This window comes from Bubalus bubalis, chromosome 12 (assembly GCF_019923935.1).
Source record: "Bubalus bubalis isolate 160015118507 breed Murrah chromosome 12, NDDB_SH_1, whole genome shotgun sequence".
In the NCBI taxonomy this organism is placed as follows: domain Eukaryota; kingdom Metazoa; phylum Chordata; class Mammalia; order Artiodactyla; family Bovidae; genus Bubalus; species Bubalus bubalis.
Window position 1 is genome coordinate 78,983,044 of NC_059168.1, and position 16,618 is coordinate 78,999,661.

A 16,618-nucleotide genomic window follows, 5' to 3' on the forward strand; every position below is an offset into this window, starting at 1 on the left:
TAATAATGTGAAGTGGTAGAGGTGTGACCGAGCTAGTACTGTGGTGGTGGTAATCACATTGCAATATAAGAATATATCAAACCAACTGGTTGTACGCCTTAAATTTACACAGTGTTACATGTCAATTACATCTCAATAAAATTTAAAACAGGTTTTTCTTTTTTTTTAAATTGCAGCTTCGATATATACACTACCAATAGGAATTTGCTGTATGACTGAGGGAACTCAAACCAGAGTTCTGTTACCACCTAGAGGGGTGGGAGGTGGGTGGGAGGTTAAAGAGGGAGGCGACACATGTATACCTATGGCTCTGACTCATGTTGATGTATAGTAGAGACCAACACAATATTGTGAAGCAATTTTCCTTCAATTAAAAATAAATAAGTTTGGGAAAAAATTGCAGCTTTGATGCCAAGGAGTAGAGAGGGTCCAGATGAAATATTCTATAGGGAATTCCAGGAAGGAAAGGGACCTGGAATCCAGTGGCCTGGGAGGAAGGTGAGGGTAGGAGGAGACCTGGCTTGTTTCATAAGCAGCTCCTCATCCTCTTCCTTAGCTTCTTCAGAAAGCTGGACCGGGAGTCCTGGGAGGGGCCTGATCAGAAGCACCTCTGAGCTGAAGAGGGAGGGCTGGGAGGGAGGAAGTGGCCCCAAGGAGTTATCTCTGAGCTAGCACTAACCCAGCTCCCAGAGTGCATAAAACGTTGACAGTAGATCCTGGTTCATCGTTTTTCCCAGGACCAGAAACCAATGGCGGCATACAGTTGCTAAGTATTTCAAACTCTTAAACCAAAACAAGCAAAAAACCTCATAAACCTGGAGCAGGGAAAACAGAAATTTTGTTCTTTGGAAGAGCAAGAACGTGTGTAGTTTTAAGGTAAATTTCGTAACTCAGAAAAGAACATTTAAGGCAGTTGCGGGGGAAACCCACTCAGGAGGGAGACAACTCGATTTGAGACTTTTCGAGGAAGGGGCGCCGAGAGATGTCACTTGCTCACCAGCAGGTGGCGCGTTTTCTTTAGGATTACGGTCCCCACGTCTCGGTAGAACATCGCAGCCAGACTTGCCCCGAATTCCCTCGCCGGAAATCGCTATGCAGATAATAACCCTCCAGTGTCTGGAAATTAATTACCACGAACGCGCATTCCTCCAGCGCCGACCGCCGCCTATGTAGCTGGTCAGAGTCACAGAGCCGCGGGTGCAGTTAGGTATTTCTGTCCGCAGGACTTCTCCCTGACTATACGCGATTCAGTTAACTTTTTTTTTCATCAACTACAGTTTGGTTAGACACTGCGTCGTTTCTAATACATTTATTTTCACCTTTGGATAAAAGGAAAATTCTATAATCTTAGATCCGTCGAAAATAATTCTGACAACTCATACTTGTACAACAAGTAAAAAAAAACAAAACAAAACAACAAACTCCACAATGTATGCTCACATTTAACATCTAGTTTTCCCAATTTAAGGCGTGATTTTCATTCCATTTTCCAGGGCTAGTCTGGGAGTTCATGAAATTCCACATGAATATTCGTGCTTCGTACATCTTCTCATAACAAACCAAGGGTAGATGTATGCATGCAGGAATCGTTTTATTTAGTAAGGTGACAAATAGTAACAAGATACTTATGTGCTCATAAAGCGCTTAGGAAACGGGAAACCGCCTGGAAAAACAGTTCAGTTTCCCTTTCAGTTTTGATACTGTAACTTGTCTGTCGCTGTCACAGTAAACACCAGCTCGTGGGTTCACCTGTGATCTATTCTCCTTAAGACTCTGGAGTTGCTTGTACCTTATCAGAGCGTGAAATCTGCGCAAGTGTGTGTGGAAGTCCTGTTGCCTACCTCCCCGTGCTTAAATACTTCCCCCCCGCCACCCCCCCCAAGCTGGATTTTGACCTGATTGATCGTAATGGTTCCAGAGGAACTATTGAGCCATTACAATCCATCATCTAAATGATTACAGAGGGATACCTAAATCTCCCGGTTATTTGAAAGCTCTGTACACGCTTAAAGGGGGGTCAAATGAGCAGACCCCCAATCGTCCACAAAGTAGTTACAGGAAAGCTTGCGTTGGAAGCAAAAGCTCGCAATTACTAAGTACATTCCTTTTTTTTTTTTTAAGAGGTCATTTTTGTGTGGTTGAGAAGTGAGAGAGGTGGGGTTCATTTTTTTTTTTAATCCAGTCCCTCCCCACCCCCACCCCACCCCCCAAGCAAAATAAGCTACCTTCTAGTTAATTTTCTGGAAGCTGCTCAATTTTCACTTTGAAGACAGGCTGGCGCACTTTCCTTCCTAGTGAGCAAGAGTCGGGAGAGGGGCTGGGGGTGGGGTGGGGGCGGGGGCGGGGGGGGGGGGGGTGGGGGGTGGTCTGGCAAAGGCTGTCACCACCCCCTTTACGCCGAGGATTGGCGCGGCGAGGGCTCACTTCGGAACGCGGCGCAGGGCGGTCCACGACCCGGTGCCACGTGCCGGCTTGGGTATCGCTCTCTGCTGGACCCCATCGGCACTGGCAGAGAGAATTCCGGAGCTGAGCTGGAGGCCCGGTTGTTACTGTGGGGCCATTTCCCCAAGGCTTGCTTGCTGAGTCCCAGACTGGGGCGCCCGCGGTTGCGCGGGGCTGGCGGTGGGTGGGCGAACCAGAAACAAGCAGTGGCGGCGGAATTTGAACCTGGTCTGCTCCCTGGCTGGAGCCTGTGGGCTCTAAGCGTGTAGAGGCTGCAGCCACGGAGGGGAAGCCTGCGCGGGAAGCCCCAGAATGGCTTGGGCGTCTAGAGACGAGTTTCTCCACCTTCACTGGGCTCGGGGGGCCATAGAGTGGTTGGGTCCCGCCCGAATACCGAGGACGTTGACCACACTGGAACCATGAGTTTTAAACGAATCTTTGTTGAAAACCAAGCTACTGGCCCTATTCTCAATCTACCACACTGCAGTCCAGACACGAGAGGGTACCTAGACTCAGCTTAGTCTGATCAATTTCTCTTAATAGGTGGGGGAGGGTAACCCCCTTTGTTCCCATGGCACAGAGAGGTGAGGGGTTCTTAACTTCCAGGGTTTCTTCCTTCCATCCAGAGGGAACTAGAATCTGGTTGGTCTCCACTGAGTACTGAAGCAAGGGTTTGTGGGGGTCATCCCCTTGGGAGCTTGGATTGAGATGGGGGACTCTCCAGCAACTATCAAATCTTGAATTTCGTTATTGTAGCTTTCTGGGGCTGTTCACAGTCCAAGACCTAGAAAGAATGTCGTTGAAGCCAGGTGTCTGAAACAGAGGCAAGGCTGGGCAATGCCAATGTCCTGCATCTTTCTCGTCTTGTCTTACCTACCTTGCAGATCAGCTCTGGAGGTGGCAGCTTGAGAGGCAAAGTCTGAGATGCTCAGCTAAGAGAGACAGCTCTAGCCTTGCAGCCCCATCTTGCTCCATACCAGCTATTAGTTACGGGATTTGACCTGAGTGGGGATCAATTTTCCAGATAACCTGGCAAAAGCAGCATTAAACAACTGATTTGCATGGCCCTTTCTTTAGGATCCCTAAAAATTTTCTCCACGAGTTCTTTAGGGATTCTACTACCTGGAGATTTCTAGAAGTCTTTGAGTCATGTTGGCCAGGGACCCTGATTGAGAAGAAAGAGGCAAGTGGAAAGATGGAGTCAGCACAGTTGCATTGGGTGGAGTTCTGAGCAAGAGATGGGGTTTGTATATGCCAGGAGGCTCTTTCCATCCTACCCAAACATCCTCTTCCTGGGAGACATTTTCTAAGTGGTCTGGACAGCCAGATGCCTCACTGTGGAGGCCTCTTTGGATTCTTTCACTGCTGGTTAATAGAAGGCGCTAAGCTTTGTCTCCTAGGACACCCTAAGACTAGGGCACACAGTTTCCCTGGCCCAAGGTGGAAGCTGGTACAATCCAGGAATGCCCCCCTGGACTTTCCTTCCAGGCCTTCCTTTGCTCCTGGAACTTGCTGCCTTGGAATCTCAGGGAAGGGAGTGATCTCAGCTCTTTCTGTTCCCAAGGGGCCTCCTAAGGGCCGGAATGTCACCCCAGGCTAGGATTTTTTCAGCTGCACAGGCAAACTTACATGGGTTCCTTACTCTAACACTAACCTGCAAGGGGTAAGTACAGTCTCCCTTGTGGCAAAGACTGCACCCATTTGCCCTCCTCTCTGCCCAGGTCAAAGCTACCTAGGGGCTGGAGGCCAGGCTCTTTCTGAAGGACTGAGGGTAAGACCAGGGTCTCCTCCAACTATTCCTTATGGGGGGCATTTCCACTACCATTTTCCTAGGTCAGGAAACCAAGACTCCTTTAAAAAGAAAGCCAACACAGACTTGCAGACCAAAGTTGGAAAGGTCTCCAGAGACACAGTGCCAGTATGCAAGAGACCCCCAGAGGCCAGGTCCAGTCTCCAGGGCTGGGGAGGGGGTCATTAAGCAGCAGCCTTGGGGGCAAACCCCAGGAGTACAGAGGTGAGAATCTGGATCCACCCAAGCCTGGGAGACCAGTCCCTCCTCCTGAACCCAGGAAGGGGGGGCTGTTCCAGGGAGGTGGCAGGGAGGGAACTGGGCCGGGGTCAGCTGGAGGTCAGCTCTTGGAGCCAGGCAGTCAAGGGGTTACTGGTACTCTCCCTAAAGCATAAGCAGTGAAGACAGAATTTCTGGCAGCCAGAAGAACCCTGACCCCCGCTCTCATCCCAAACTCCGCTTGAATCAGCCTCTTGGACTCAAAGGCCCTAGAGCTGGAGAACTTTGCAGCTTGCATCGCGGCTCTGTGGTACTTAACTCTCCAATCTCTCATCCATCCTTCTAAAACAAAAGAATACAGGATTTTAGAGGGCATGAATCTCAGAAAGTTTTTGAGTCCTAGGAAAGTAACTGTCTTGACTTCTTGCCCCATCCTCCGCCTCTAATCTTTCTAGCGAACTCGGTAACTCAGGGTTTGGGGCCAGTCATAGGCATTGGAGTCTGGGTGATCGCCCTGGCGCTGAGCATTCTCGGATGTCCTGAAGCTGTTCGGTTCAGAGGTATTCTGGGATAAGACAGGCTATTCGGCTGGACCGAGGTGTGTGGAGCCCAAACTAAGTCGCCAGGATCCCGACACACCGCCCCCCCCCCCCTTCCCGCCTCCGCCTACCCCGACCTTGCACGGGCTGTGTCCTAGGCGCGCAGGAAGGGGACCGAGAAGTTTCAGCGCAATTTCATATGGAAGAGGCTGTTTTATTCGAGCTCGCCTGCCAACCTCGTGGGCCCAACACGCAGAAAGGGTCGCACAGGTCTGAAGAACTGGGGACGCAGGTCCCGGGAGGTCGGGGCCAGGCGAGCGCCGCAGTCCCAGTCGGCTGCCCGGGTCAGCAAAACTTTGTGTCTCAGTGCGCAGGCGCAGGGCAGGATGGTTGCGGGGAGGGGGCAGGGGAGGGAGGGGAGGAATCCTGAGGCTAGGGGAGGGGGGAGGGGGGAAGGAGGGAGGGTGGTGGATTAAAATAAGTAGGCGGCTCGGTGCTAAGGGGTAAGTGAGTCGGAGCTCGGTCTCTCCCCAGCGCTTTCTCAGCCGCTCCGGGTTCAGAACCAACCAAGGAACCGCGAGAGAAGTTCACCACCCCCTGGGCGGACAGGACTCCAGGGCCGCTGAGCGCTCCCGCGTGTCGGGCGCTCGGAGTCCCCGCGGCCGCCGGAGAGGGGCCGGGACTCTTGAGCTCCGCGGGTGCCTGTGGAAATCCAGCGCCTCTGGCTAACCGGGTCCCCTCGCAGCGGGAGCCCCAGAGACGCGCTCAACTCCGGGACGGCCGCGGAATAAGGTAACTGCAGCCCTGGGCGCCCGGGCTTGGCGAGGGGAATGCGGGCAGGATCCCCGGGGTCCCCTTGTCACCGCTCGGCGGGTGTCTCTTGTCTCTCCAAGTCCCGGAAAGAAGCTCCTCGTAACAAATGAAGACTGCTGGACCTCTGTGAAAGTGAGAGCAGCTGCAGTCCTGGGTGCTTGGGGGTGCTGGCTCACGAATTTTTCGTGCGGGGGTCCTCGGCCTCTGACCCGGGGAGAATGAGGGGGCGGGTCCCTGCTACTACCCCCAGCGCCGCCGGGCTTCGTGGAATCCCGGGCGAGGTGCCCGCGGACTTCGGAAGTCAGCTTGTGGCCCCTCTCAAGAAACCGAAGCAACTTGTGCGGGCACAAACTTTCCCAAGACGCGCGCCTAGCTCAATCTGACCTACCTTAGCTGAAGAAGGAGGAAAAGAGAGTGGCCGGATGGCCACGGCCGCCCGCGCCAAGGACAGGTGCATGCCCCCGCCGGGTCGCGCTTTCTTGAGCTGGTCTTGTGGCAGAGTTGCGATCAGGTACGCGGCCGGCCCCACCCGGGAGTGCTGGCCCGCGTGCCTGACCCCGCCTCGCACTTGCCTTCCGACTTCGGGGTGTTCTCTACTCGGTGACTGCTCTTGTGGTCGAGGCCTGGAGAGTACCCGCGACTGATCCGGTGAAGGGGAGCATGTAGGGGGCGCGAACACTACTCCCCAATCAGAGACCCCGCACGCCGCGGTAGCGGAAACACTGCAGCTGCGGATGTTCTCAGTTTCAGGCTTGAAAGGGCAAGATTCGTTTGCTCTCGGGACTGTCTCCCTTCAGGGGAAAAGGTGGGAGCCGGAGGAGAGAGGGAAAGAGGTGACGGGCTGCCTGCTGAACTCATTTCTCCCAGGAAATTTGTCTCGTAAGAGGAATGAAAACCCACAGACAGTCCTTTTTCAGCAGCTCGGCCAGTCGCGGGGTAGGTTCTTGGAGTATAGAGGAGCTGCGACGGTTTCTTTGTTGCCACAATTTGGTAAATTTCACCCGGGCTAAGAGCTGCGCGCTGGCTCTTGGGAACAGAAACCACGTGCAAGGCTAGTTAATCTCCCAGGTTCATGGCCTCCTAGAGAAGAGAGAGGCTGGCAAGGACGCGGGGTGGGGGAGGCGGGAGGAACGGATGGAGGGCGACCAGTGAGTAAATGTTCTATATGAGGTTCCTCAAAGTAATTGCGATTTTAGTAAGACTGGGGAGCAGATCACTAAGGACGCAGCCGGGCATTTAGATGCAGGGGGATGGCTGCCTAGCTGAAGGGTTCATTCGATCTCGTTCGTTGGGAGAATTAAACAGAAGTGTCCGGCGCCGGTCAGTCCTCTCGCCAGGAGTCCGGACGCTTGTCAGCACGCGTGTTGGGGATTCGGTGTCAAGGATGATTTTTCCGGGGCTGATGCTGGGCTCCTCCAGGCGCTCGCTTGTGGAGCTCGCTCCGTTCTCATTAATGCAAGCAGTTAACTCGCTCACGCTCAATTAGCCCCGAATAAACTACTTTAATAGACTCTTGCACACTTCATTAATGCCCGGCATAGGGCTGGCGGCAGAACCGGGATTGGCGCTCTACCGCAGGAGAGAAACTGTGTCTGAACCGCGCTGGGACCCGGGCTGGGAAGCGCTAATGGCGTTTGGTGCGCGTAGTCGGCACCCTTACCCGCGCTGCCCAGGTTCCGGGGTCCTAGCTCCTTGCAGAGGGGATGCCTGGCCTGGAGCCTGGGGAGATGGGTTTCCTCTCTTAAGGATCTAAAGCAGTTCACATTGGGGGTCTGGGGTCAGGGCCAGGAGAGCCACTGGGGCTTGAGGTTTGCTCATCTTCTCCCGCAGCAAAGGCAGAGTGAGACTTATGTTTTCCTCTTAGCGGACCGCCTGAAACCGGATCGTGAATTCGGCCCATTCTAGGTACTTTACTAGTGTAGAGAGCCACGTTTCGAACGAATTTCGTCCCCGAGAAAACCGTTGACCAGAGCCTGGGGAGCCCTGCCCTGGGAATGCGGCAGAAAATAAACTGGCTGCGCCGCTGAGAAAAAGAAATTGAGTGTTGGGGGAAACAAGATCGGGCAGATAGCCCGGAAAGGTTGGCTCCCAGAAGCAGTTTCGGCATAGGCGCCCCCTCCCCTCACCGAGCCCAAGGTCTGGGCTCCTGGGGGTGGTCAAGGAAAGGCTGGGTTAGTATGCGCGGGGCCAGTGGGATTCCCTCACCCTGCCCGGAGCGGGCCCGGGCCCGGGTGCAGCCCAGCGCCTGGCCGCCATCGCCCAGGGACAAACTGAGCGCAGAGAGGAGCAAGTGAGGCCCCGGCGGCGCCCGCCGGGCCCCGGGGGGAGCCAGAGATAAGGATCTGATTTCCAGCGCCTGGAGGGGAAGGAGAGGTGACAGCAAATCAAAGAGCGCTCACCTCGCCTAAGTCTGGGCAGACCTTTGAAGTCGGCGAGTCATCTCCTCTTTCTCCCCCTTCCCCTTCCCAACCCAAACAGGCTCCAGCTTTCTCTCTGGCCCGATTCGTTCTTCTTCTTCGCAGCGTCTCAGCGCCTTAGGAGGGTCTCGGGTTGTCCCAGGCGCAAGAGCGTGAGCGACGCAGCGGAGAAGCCCGCTGCCCAGGCCACGGCTCCGCCGCCGCCGGGGTCCGCGCTCCCCTCCGCATCCCAGTTTGTGCCTCGCAGAGACCCTGGCGGAATTAATTGCTGCGGTCCGACAGGGGTTTCATTGGATTGCCGATTTAACCTGCGCAAGCAGATATCTGCCGGCTCTGGGTGTTCGGCACCCTCTCCACCTTCTGCAGAGCCTCTTTGCCTATGGGCCACCGCACTGGATGCGTGACCTTCCTGCCAGCCTCCAAGGAGAAGGCTTTCTAGGTCCAGATTGTCCTGCCTCCTCCAGGGAACATCCTGGGCACTGCCCTCACGTTAACAGCTTCCCTAGCGCGAAAGGCAACCTGAGCCTTAAGGACCTGGGTTTGGGGAAGCCAGGCTTCTGAAACCACAGGGGTGGGGTCGGGGTCTGGCGTGAAGGAGGGAACAGAACAGGGGCCTGCCCGTCCCAGGGTTGGGGACTAGGTGGAGGAGAGATCTGAGGAAGAGGAGGGGGCAAATCTGGAGTAAAGGGAGAAGTGGAGGGCAGGGGATTGAGACAGGCGAAGAAGTGCCTGCATCCTGAGCACCCTTCTCCCCCGTGACTTCTTGAGATGGAGTTCAGCACTTGAGCCTCCCAAGGCCCTCTGTGTAATTTTGGCTTTCCTTTTCCCTGTTTTTGCCTCCACTGGACAGACCTGAGTTAGGAGTGTCTGGGAGGCACAGACATAAAAATTCTTTCTGTGGACTCCAGACCTGTCCATGGAGGCCAGGGACCCTGACCAAGGGTCAAAGAGGCCAGAAGACACCAGACTGCTTGTCACATTAGCAGGGCTCCCCTCTGGCTTGGCTCAAGCTCCCTGGCCTTGCATTTGGAGGGTGCGTAGCCCACAATAGCTGAGGCCCAGCCTCCATGCTCCTGCTCATAGGGAAACCCACCTGCTCAGGGAGCGGGTGTTCAGCAGACACACAAACATCCTGAGAGCCCGAAGACCCTGTCCCCCTTTCTTATGGAGTAGGGAGGGCTCAGAAACAAATGAATGCATGTGGCTGAGTGAGTAAATAAATGTGGGTGTCATTGTCCTCGCTGAAACAAAGGTGATCCCCAAAGACGATGGAAGAGAGTCAGTCCACAAGCAGCTGCAGAGAGGGTGGCGTCAAAGGGCTGGCTAACAGTGAGACAGAAAAACAAATTTGAAGTCAAAGTTGCAAGTTGTAAGGAGAAAGAGGACATGGCTTCTAGAAGCCAAATTGACTGTCAGCTGATAGAGCTTAATGCTCTGGAGCTGAGAGAGGTACAGATTTGTGTGCTTTTGTATGTATGCTGTCTGCCTGTGGGGCTCTCTGTGGGTGCCCTGTGTGTGTGTGTGTGTCTTCAGTTCCTGCGTTTTGTTTAGTAGCACAATACTAATGGTTCCAGTTTATCTTTGCACCTTGTTGTCAACTCTGCTCTGAATGTGTGAACCTGGGTTTATCTGTCAGTGTGCACTTCTGTATTTGTTTATCTGAACAAATATGTAAGTGCGCTTCCAAGTGTTATCTTCGCAGGAGAGTGTATTCTATATTGACTCGGGCTTGCCTGGATGTACATTCCCTGTGCTTCTGCTTCTCTCAGTGTCAGGTATACTGTAGACTCTCATTTTAAGTTAGTCGCATTGCCCAGCATTTAGTTTGGTTTCTGTATCAAGTTTGTGTCTCTGCCGGAGGCCATTTGTAAGGAGTCCTTGGATTATTGAAGGTTCCTGTCTTCTCCTTGAGGCCAGTGAGATCCCTGAGTGGGGTCCTAGGCACTCAGCCCAGTCTCTGGGGACAGAACCGGTGTGGCCAGGCTGGAACTCAGAAGGAGGGCCTGAACTTGTCTGTTTCCCCCTCCCCTCTTCTTCTTTTCCTGCAGCAGGAAGTCAGAACAGACTGCCACTTCGGCCATGGGCAGCAAAACCTTGCCAGCACCGGTGCCCATCCACCCATCCCTGCAGCTCACCAACTACTCCTTTCTTCAGGCAGTGAATGGCCTGCCCGCGGTGCCCTCGGACCACCTGCCCAACCTGTACGGTTTCAGCGCACTGCACGCAGTACACCTGCACCAGTGGACGCTGGGCTACCCCGCCATGCACTTGCCGCGGTCCTCCTTCTCCAAAGTGCCCGGAGCCGTGTCCAGCCTGGTGGACGCGCGCTTCCAGCTGCCTGCCTTCCCCTGGTTCCCTCATGTCATCCAGCCCAAGCCCGAGATCACCGCTGGAGGCAGTGGCCCCGCAGCACTCAAGACCAAGCCGCGCTTTGATTTTGCCAACCTGGCCTTGGCCGCCACGCAAGAAGATCCATCCAAGCTTGGCCGGGGGGAGGGCCCTGGGTCCCCCGCCGGTGGGCTGGGCGCTCTCCTGGATGTGACCAAGCTGTCCCCCGAAAAGAAGCCCACGAGGGGACGCCTGCCTTCCAAAACCAAGAAGGAGTTCGTCTGCAAATTCTGTGGCCGCCACTTCACTAAATCCTACAACCTCCTTATCCACGAGCGGACGCACACGGACGAGAGGCCCTACACATGCGACATCTGCCACAAAGCCTTCCGGAGGCAAGACCACCTACGAGACCACAGGTGCACTACTATGGAGGAGGGCTGCAGAAGAGAGCTATCAGTCTGCCTCTGATGCCAGGGCTCATTAGGCTGCTCCCCCTGCCCCCAGGTTCCAAGCCTCCTGAGTTTCTGGGCTTCCCCCTAAATCAGGAAGGAAACCAACCAAGCTCAGGCCTGGGTTTCTGGAGCATGGGTGGAGAGAGTATGGCAGGAACAGGTCCCAAGCTCCAGACAGGCTTGCACGGCTTCCTCCATCTACAATGCTGTGCAAGAGAAGTTTCTGAGATGATGAAGTGTGACATGCGACACATGTGACAGTTAAGCACTTGAAATGGGTAATTAGTGTAACCAAGAAACTAACTTAATTTTAATAACCACACGTGGCAGGTGGCTAACATTTGGACAGCACAGTGCTAGCCAATTGTCCCACCTCACTCACCTTCCCTGTTGACTCAGGCTTTATAAGGCCTGAGTGCTGGCCCCTGGTTAGGCAGGCAGGGATCCACCTAGCTGGACATGGGCGCAGCTAAGACGGGAGGTGTCTCCCTCATCTCCCCATCCCCTCCCCACACTCAGCATGTGCCTGCTCCATGCTAGGTGCCCCACGTCCTTCTTTCTTTTGAGGTTCAAGCTCTTCATTTTCGTGGGAAGGGATTTTGGATAACTATTTATAACATTGCATCATTTTTGCAAGGCTTAATTATCGGTTTGCTTTTTGCCCTCAGATATATTCACTCCAAAGAGAAGCCTTTCAAGTGTCAAGAGTGTGGGAAAGGATTCTGCCAGTCCAGGACTCTCGCTGTCCACAAGACGCTACACTCACAGGTGAAGGAGCTCAAAACCTCCAAGATCAAATGCTAAACAGAGCCTCCGAGTCAACAGGACCCTGGGTCACGCTGCCCCCTCCTCCGGAGGGAACAGAAGCCCAAGGCGACTCTGGCGGGCAGCGAGAGGGGCTCCGGGGACCTTCCTCCATCCCAAACGCGTCCCCCGGGTCCCCGGCGCACGCGGAACTTCACAGCCGCGCCCCGGGCCATGACCCCGGCCGCCCGGGCGGCTCCCCCAGGACGCGGCTAAACTCTTGGCCAAAAGGCGGTACTCGTGTGGCGGAAGGGAAACTGCATTAAAAAGAGAACGAAAGCTTCGCGGAGCCGCAGCGGCGCCTCTCCCAGAAGTATTACTTTTTCTATTGTTATTTTATACGTTTTCTTTATTATTTTTTTTCTTTGACCATATAAGCTTGTAACTCTGACTGCGGAGAGAGAGGGGAGAGAAAAAGGAGATTTGTGCTCTCGCAGCTTCCCACCCCTCCTCCCGCCCCCATCCCCACCCCCGGGAGCCTGCAAAAGTGTAATCCCAGTATCTGCTTCAGCCTCCAGCCCAGGGAGCGCGGGGCCGAGGAGCGCCCCTCCCGGCTCCTGCCGCGCTGCGGGCGGTGGGCTCCCGGACCCGGACGGTGGGCCGGAGAGCCTCGGGCCCTGCGGCTAAAGGGGGCCCGGCCTCTGGCTTCCCTGCTCCGCTGCCCCTTCGCCGCGAGGGGCTGAAGGCTAGCAGCAGGGCGGTGTATTGCGATTGGCACTTTATGCTGACCATCGGTAACGGACATTTATCACTGGAGTTTTTAAAAATATTAAATAAACGGTTATTTTACAGGCATTGCAGGGTGGGTAATTTCCCTCCCCCAAATTCCTGCGTTTTCTCCCCAAACGCAGCAAACTGGGCGGCCCCTTTTCTTGAGAGAAGCCGGGGTTTCGCTCCCCACGCCGACCTGTCCCAATTCATCAACCTTCCCCTGATTGGGGTCAGCTTGGGATGCACGGAGACGCCCTCCTCTCTCCCGGTGGTGGTCAACCTCGGATAACTTAATTTACTTTTCTCCCCCACTTTGGTCTTGGGGCCTCAGTGTCGCCTCCCCACTCCGCGTCTCCAAAGGGCTCCAAAGAAGCCGAGTCTGTGGCCAAAACTTCGAACTTTTCTTACATCTCCAGGAGCCGGGTCGCTTCAAATTCAACTAAGGGAGAAGAAAGTTACCCCGCCCCCCAGCCCCCAAACAAAAGCCCTCCTTCCGGGGCCTCCTGCTGCTGCCCTGGGGAGGGAAGAAAGTGCCCTCCCCTCACGGTCAACCTCAAACCGGTACCCTCCCCGGGGGCCCAATAGCCGCTGCAAATAAGTCATCACCGCTGCCTCTCCTAAGTCCCCAAACCTGCGTCCCTCCCTCCGTTAGGATCCCCCCGACACGATTCTCCGGCTGGGGCTTGTCCCCAGCCTGGATCCCGGCTCCGTGCCCGCAAAGATTTCCCTGCAGTTTTAAAGCCTTGTCAGGAATGGCGGGGGCGGGCGCCCTGGGAGGCCCAGAGAGTCGAGGAGGAGAAATCCGAGTACGTCCTCCACAAGTGGAACGCTCCCTGGGGCGCCTAGTTTTCTCACAATTAGAGGCCAGGCCGCCGGGGGGCTCTCCAGCTTGGGGCGGGGTGGGGCTCCCCCAGCTCCTGCAGCCCGACCGCGCGGCGGGCACTGGCGGTGGCGCCCCCAGCCCTTCCCAGCCGGCTCGAGCGCAGGCTCTCGGCCTTCCGCGCCTGGCGCTTAACGGTCGCGGGCACAGCTGTGCCTAGCTTCCCGGCAACTGGGACTCCCCCCCACCCCCAATCCCAGCCTCAGGCCGGGCCTTTCGGTCTGAGAAAGTGGGCCCGGGGCTGCAGGAGTTAAAATGTTCTCTAGCTTTTCACTGTGCCATCCCCATCTCCGCTGGGAACGCCCCCCCCCCCTCCCCCGCACTCCCCCTCGGCCTTCCGTGGATCTCCGCGATTCGAGAACCCAACTTATCACCGCGGCCTTGGCCGGGACCGCGCGGACCAACCCAGCGGTCGGCATTCGGAGCCACGCTGCCCCCTGCTGGACAGGCCTGGAGGGGCGGCCCAGGAATGGGGGCACTTCGCTCCGTCCTGCTCGAAGCCCTGAGGAACCCTCCATTGCTGGCCCTGTCGGCATCTGGTCTTGCCCTTAAAACCTTCTTGACGCGCGTCCCAGGGCCCCATGGAAACGAGGGGGACAGAGCACTGCCGGTTCTGGACCGGCCTACGAGATATCCGCTAGTAGAGCAAGATCTCAGGACCAAAATCCCTCGGGTCCAAAAGGACTAGCAACAGGAAAGGATGGAGCCCATATCCCAGAGAACTGTGATCTCTGGGCATCCGGAGCAAGGGCTAATCAGTGGGTTTGGGGCTTCGATGGCTGGCTCGGGCCCATGCAGCGCAGGCTATGGTATGGGTGGTGCCTGGCCTCAGCTTGTGTAAGTGCCTAGGGCAGAAGCCTTGTCCCTTCCTTACCAGACCTTTGAAGTGGTTGTTCCAAGGTGAGCACAGTGCATGGGCGTGGGCGCGCACACAGACGCACTACCCAGAGCTTTGAGGACCTCTGAGGACCTGAGAGAGCCTCATTCAGTCCCTTTAGTCTCTTGGGCAGTTCCATCTTTCTCATGGATGAGGGAATAGCAACCCACTTTAGTATTCTTGCCTGGAGAATCCCATGGACAGAGGAGCCTGGTGGGCTACAGTCCATGTGGTCGCTAAGAGTCCGACACGACTGAGCTACAAACATTCACTCACTCATCTTTCTCAAGGATTGACTACTGCTGCTGCCCTCCTGTCCCTCACATTGAACCACTTCCAACCTCCCCAGGATACATAGAACCTCTGCAGAAACTCAAGGACTTCACAAAGACTTGAAGGTGGGGGGTGGGGGATTGCCAGGGAAGATTTTTGTTTCTGGACCATCCAGCTTTGGTACCCTGAATCCCTGCCCCTGCCCTCCATCCCTAGGCCCTGGCCTCGGAGAATCAGTCAGTATGAAATGTGCATCCTTGGCAAAAAAGAATCCCTAAGCGCAAAGTTTTTGGGGATGAGGTGGGAGGGGGGCAGAGTGCTGCCCAGAGACCTCCAACCTGTTCCTAATGCCTCTATCATCCTGGTGGAACCAGAAGCCACTTCTCAGTGCAGCTTGCCTGCAGTCTGTCCTCATGGCAGGGGTTTCATAGATTGATCAGTAACAGCAACTGCAAAAAGAAGGGCAAGCCTAGTTCTGGGGCCACCAGATCCCACACAGGCTACAATTTCCTGACCATACTCTGTAGGTCATAGAAAAGCAACCGGTCGGTTAGAAATGCTGGGTGGGTTTTATTGCCTGTCCATTCTGCAGGTGGCTAATTTTTTCCCGCCACAGCTCTGGAAGATTCCACCCCGCCCTCACTCTCCCCTCCACCCCACCTCCACTTTCAGACATGAAGTAAGCTTCCTTTGGCCTCACGTGCCTAGCGTGGCTTGGGCCCGTAGAGTTCGGCTGGAACCCTTCCCAAAGCTGCTAGGCCCGCAGGTCTTCTTTAGCTCAGGGGTGGGGAAACTACCCGGCTGGACTTCTCTGCTGGGAGGAGAGTAGGCACAAGAGACCCTTGGTGCAGCCTGGAGCTCCCCTATCGCTGTTCTGGGAAGAGAATCAGGAGCGCCCTGGGGAAAAGAACAGCTCTCAGGGGCTTCTTCGTAGAGGACGGGTTCAGGTTCCACCTCCTCCTTCCGGAATGTAGCTAGGGGGTTTGGGGCGCACGAAGGGCCTTTTACCTGCTGACCTCCTTGTCTCCGGATTCAGGACTAGCATAGGGTCCTGGTGGGATGGAGAAAGGCAGTAGGATGGTGCAGGGCTCCTTGATGGCACCTCATCTCCGAGAACAAGGGAACTGGGATATCATCCCCACCCCGTCCCCTGAAGCCTCGGCATCCTGAGAACAGGCTCAGAGGCGTCCCACCCACCTCCCAGAGCACGATGAGGCTGTGACGTCAGGGCATCCTCCAGCTGCCACAGTGATGTCACACAGGCCTCCGGCAGGAGCGTAAGGGCTCCGCGACGCCTGCAGCGGTATCTCATTTACGTCCTTCTATGGCGTCACAGAGGGGCCACTCCTGGAGCAGTGACACTACGCTTCCACACTTCCCGGTCCCGCCCCTCAAATCCTGCCCGTAAAGGCGCCAAGAATGGGTTGATCCCCCAGCGACAGACTCTGCAGACTCGAAGGATGCGCAGCTGCCCTTAGTGAAGGAGGATGCCGGAAGCCTCTGCCTTTGGGATCCGGGTGGTTTAGAACAGTCGTCCTGCACCAGGGTTTCAGGGAGCCAACTGTCGCCCCGCCCACCTGGCCAGGTCCCTACCCACCCGCCTCTCCGCCCACTACGCAGGCCCGGCGCGCAGGCGCAGCTGGAACCCAGCGCCCAGAGCTCTGGGGCGCGGGAGCGCCGCGTCCCCGCGCAGTGTCAGGCGGCTGCTGAATTACATGCCACACTTTCAGGGGTCACAAACTCCGGGTAACAGTGGCCCGGAGGACATATCCAGCCAGTGGCACATGTGAGCACTAGAGATGCCGACGAGGAAGAGGAAGAGAGCATTTCTGGTTTAACGCTGGCTGGAGACTTACGGAGTTCCTTTGGTGTCTCTCGAGTCCGACGCAGCCGAGGTCCGAAGGAAGTCCCTGGGATTCCAGCCGGCAGGGGTGGTGCGGCTGGGCCCCGCTCTGGATGAGCGAGTCCACTGCATCCCTAGCCTTTTAGGGCAGGGTCTCTGAGGCAGAGGTCTGGGAACCCCCACCCCGGCGGAACTCTTAAGGGCACAGACCTGGTCACCCACCCTGTG

At 55.9% G+C, this 16,618-nt stretch overlaps 1 protein-coding gene and 1 long non-coding RNA gene across 2 annotated transcripts; one reads left to right on the forward strand and one right to left on the reverse strand.

Moving 5' to 3' along the window:
• Window positions 1-5,187: 5,187 nt before the first annotated feature.
• On the reverse strand, window positions 5,188-6,311 carry LOC123328609. Its single transcript, XR_006543538.1, has 2 exons — window positions 6,191-6,311; window positions 5,188-5,926 (listed from the first exon to the last, which is right to left on the reverse strand). It is a non-coding gene; the product is annotated as an uncharacterized LOC123328609 (long non-coding RNA).
• On the forward strand, window positions 5,460-12,601 carry OSR1 (odd-skipped related transcription factor 1). Its single transcript, XM_006080560.4, is given in 4 exon segments — window positions 5,460-5,781; window positions 10,268-10,966; window positions 11,671-11,782; window positions 11,784-12,601. Coding segments are annotated over 3 exon segments (981 nt in total). The 5' UTR covers window positions 5,460-5,781; window positions 10,268-10,298; the 3' UTR covers window positions 11,985-12,601.
• Window positions 12,602-16,618: the final 4,017 nt, after the last annotated feature.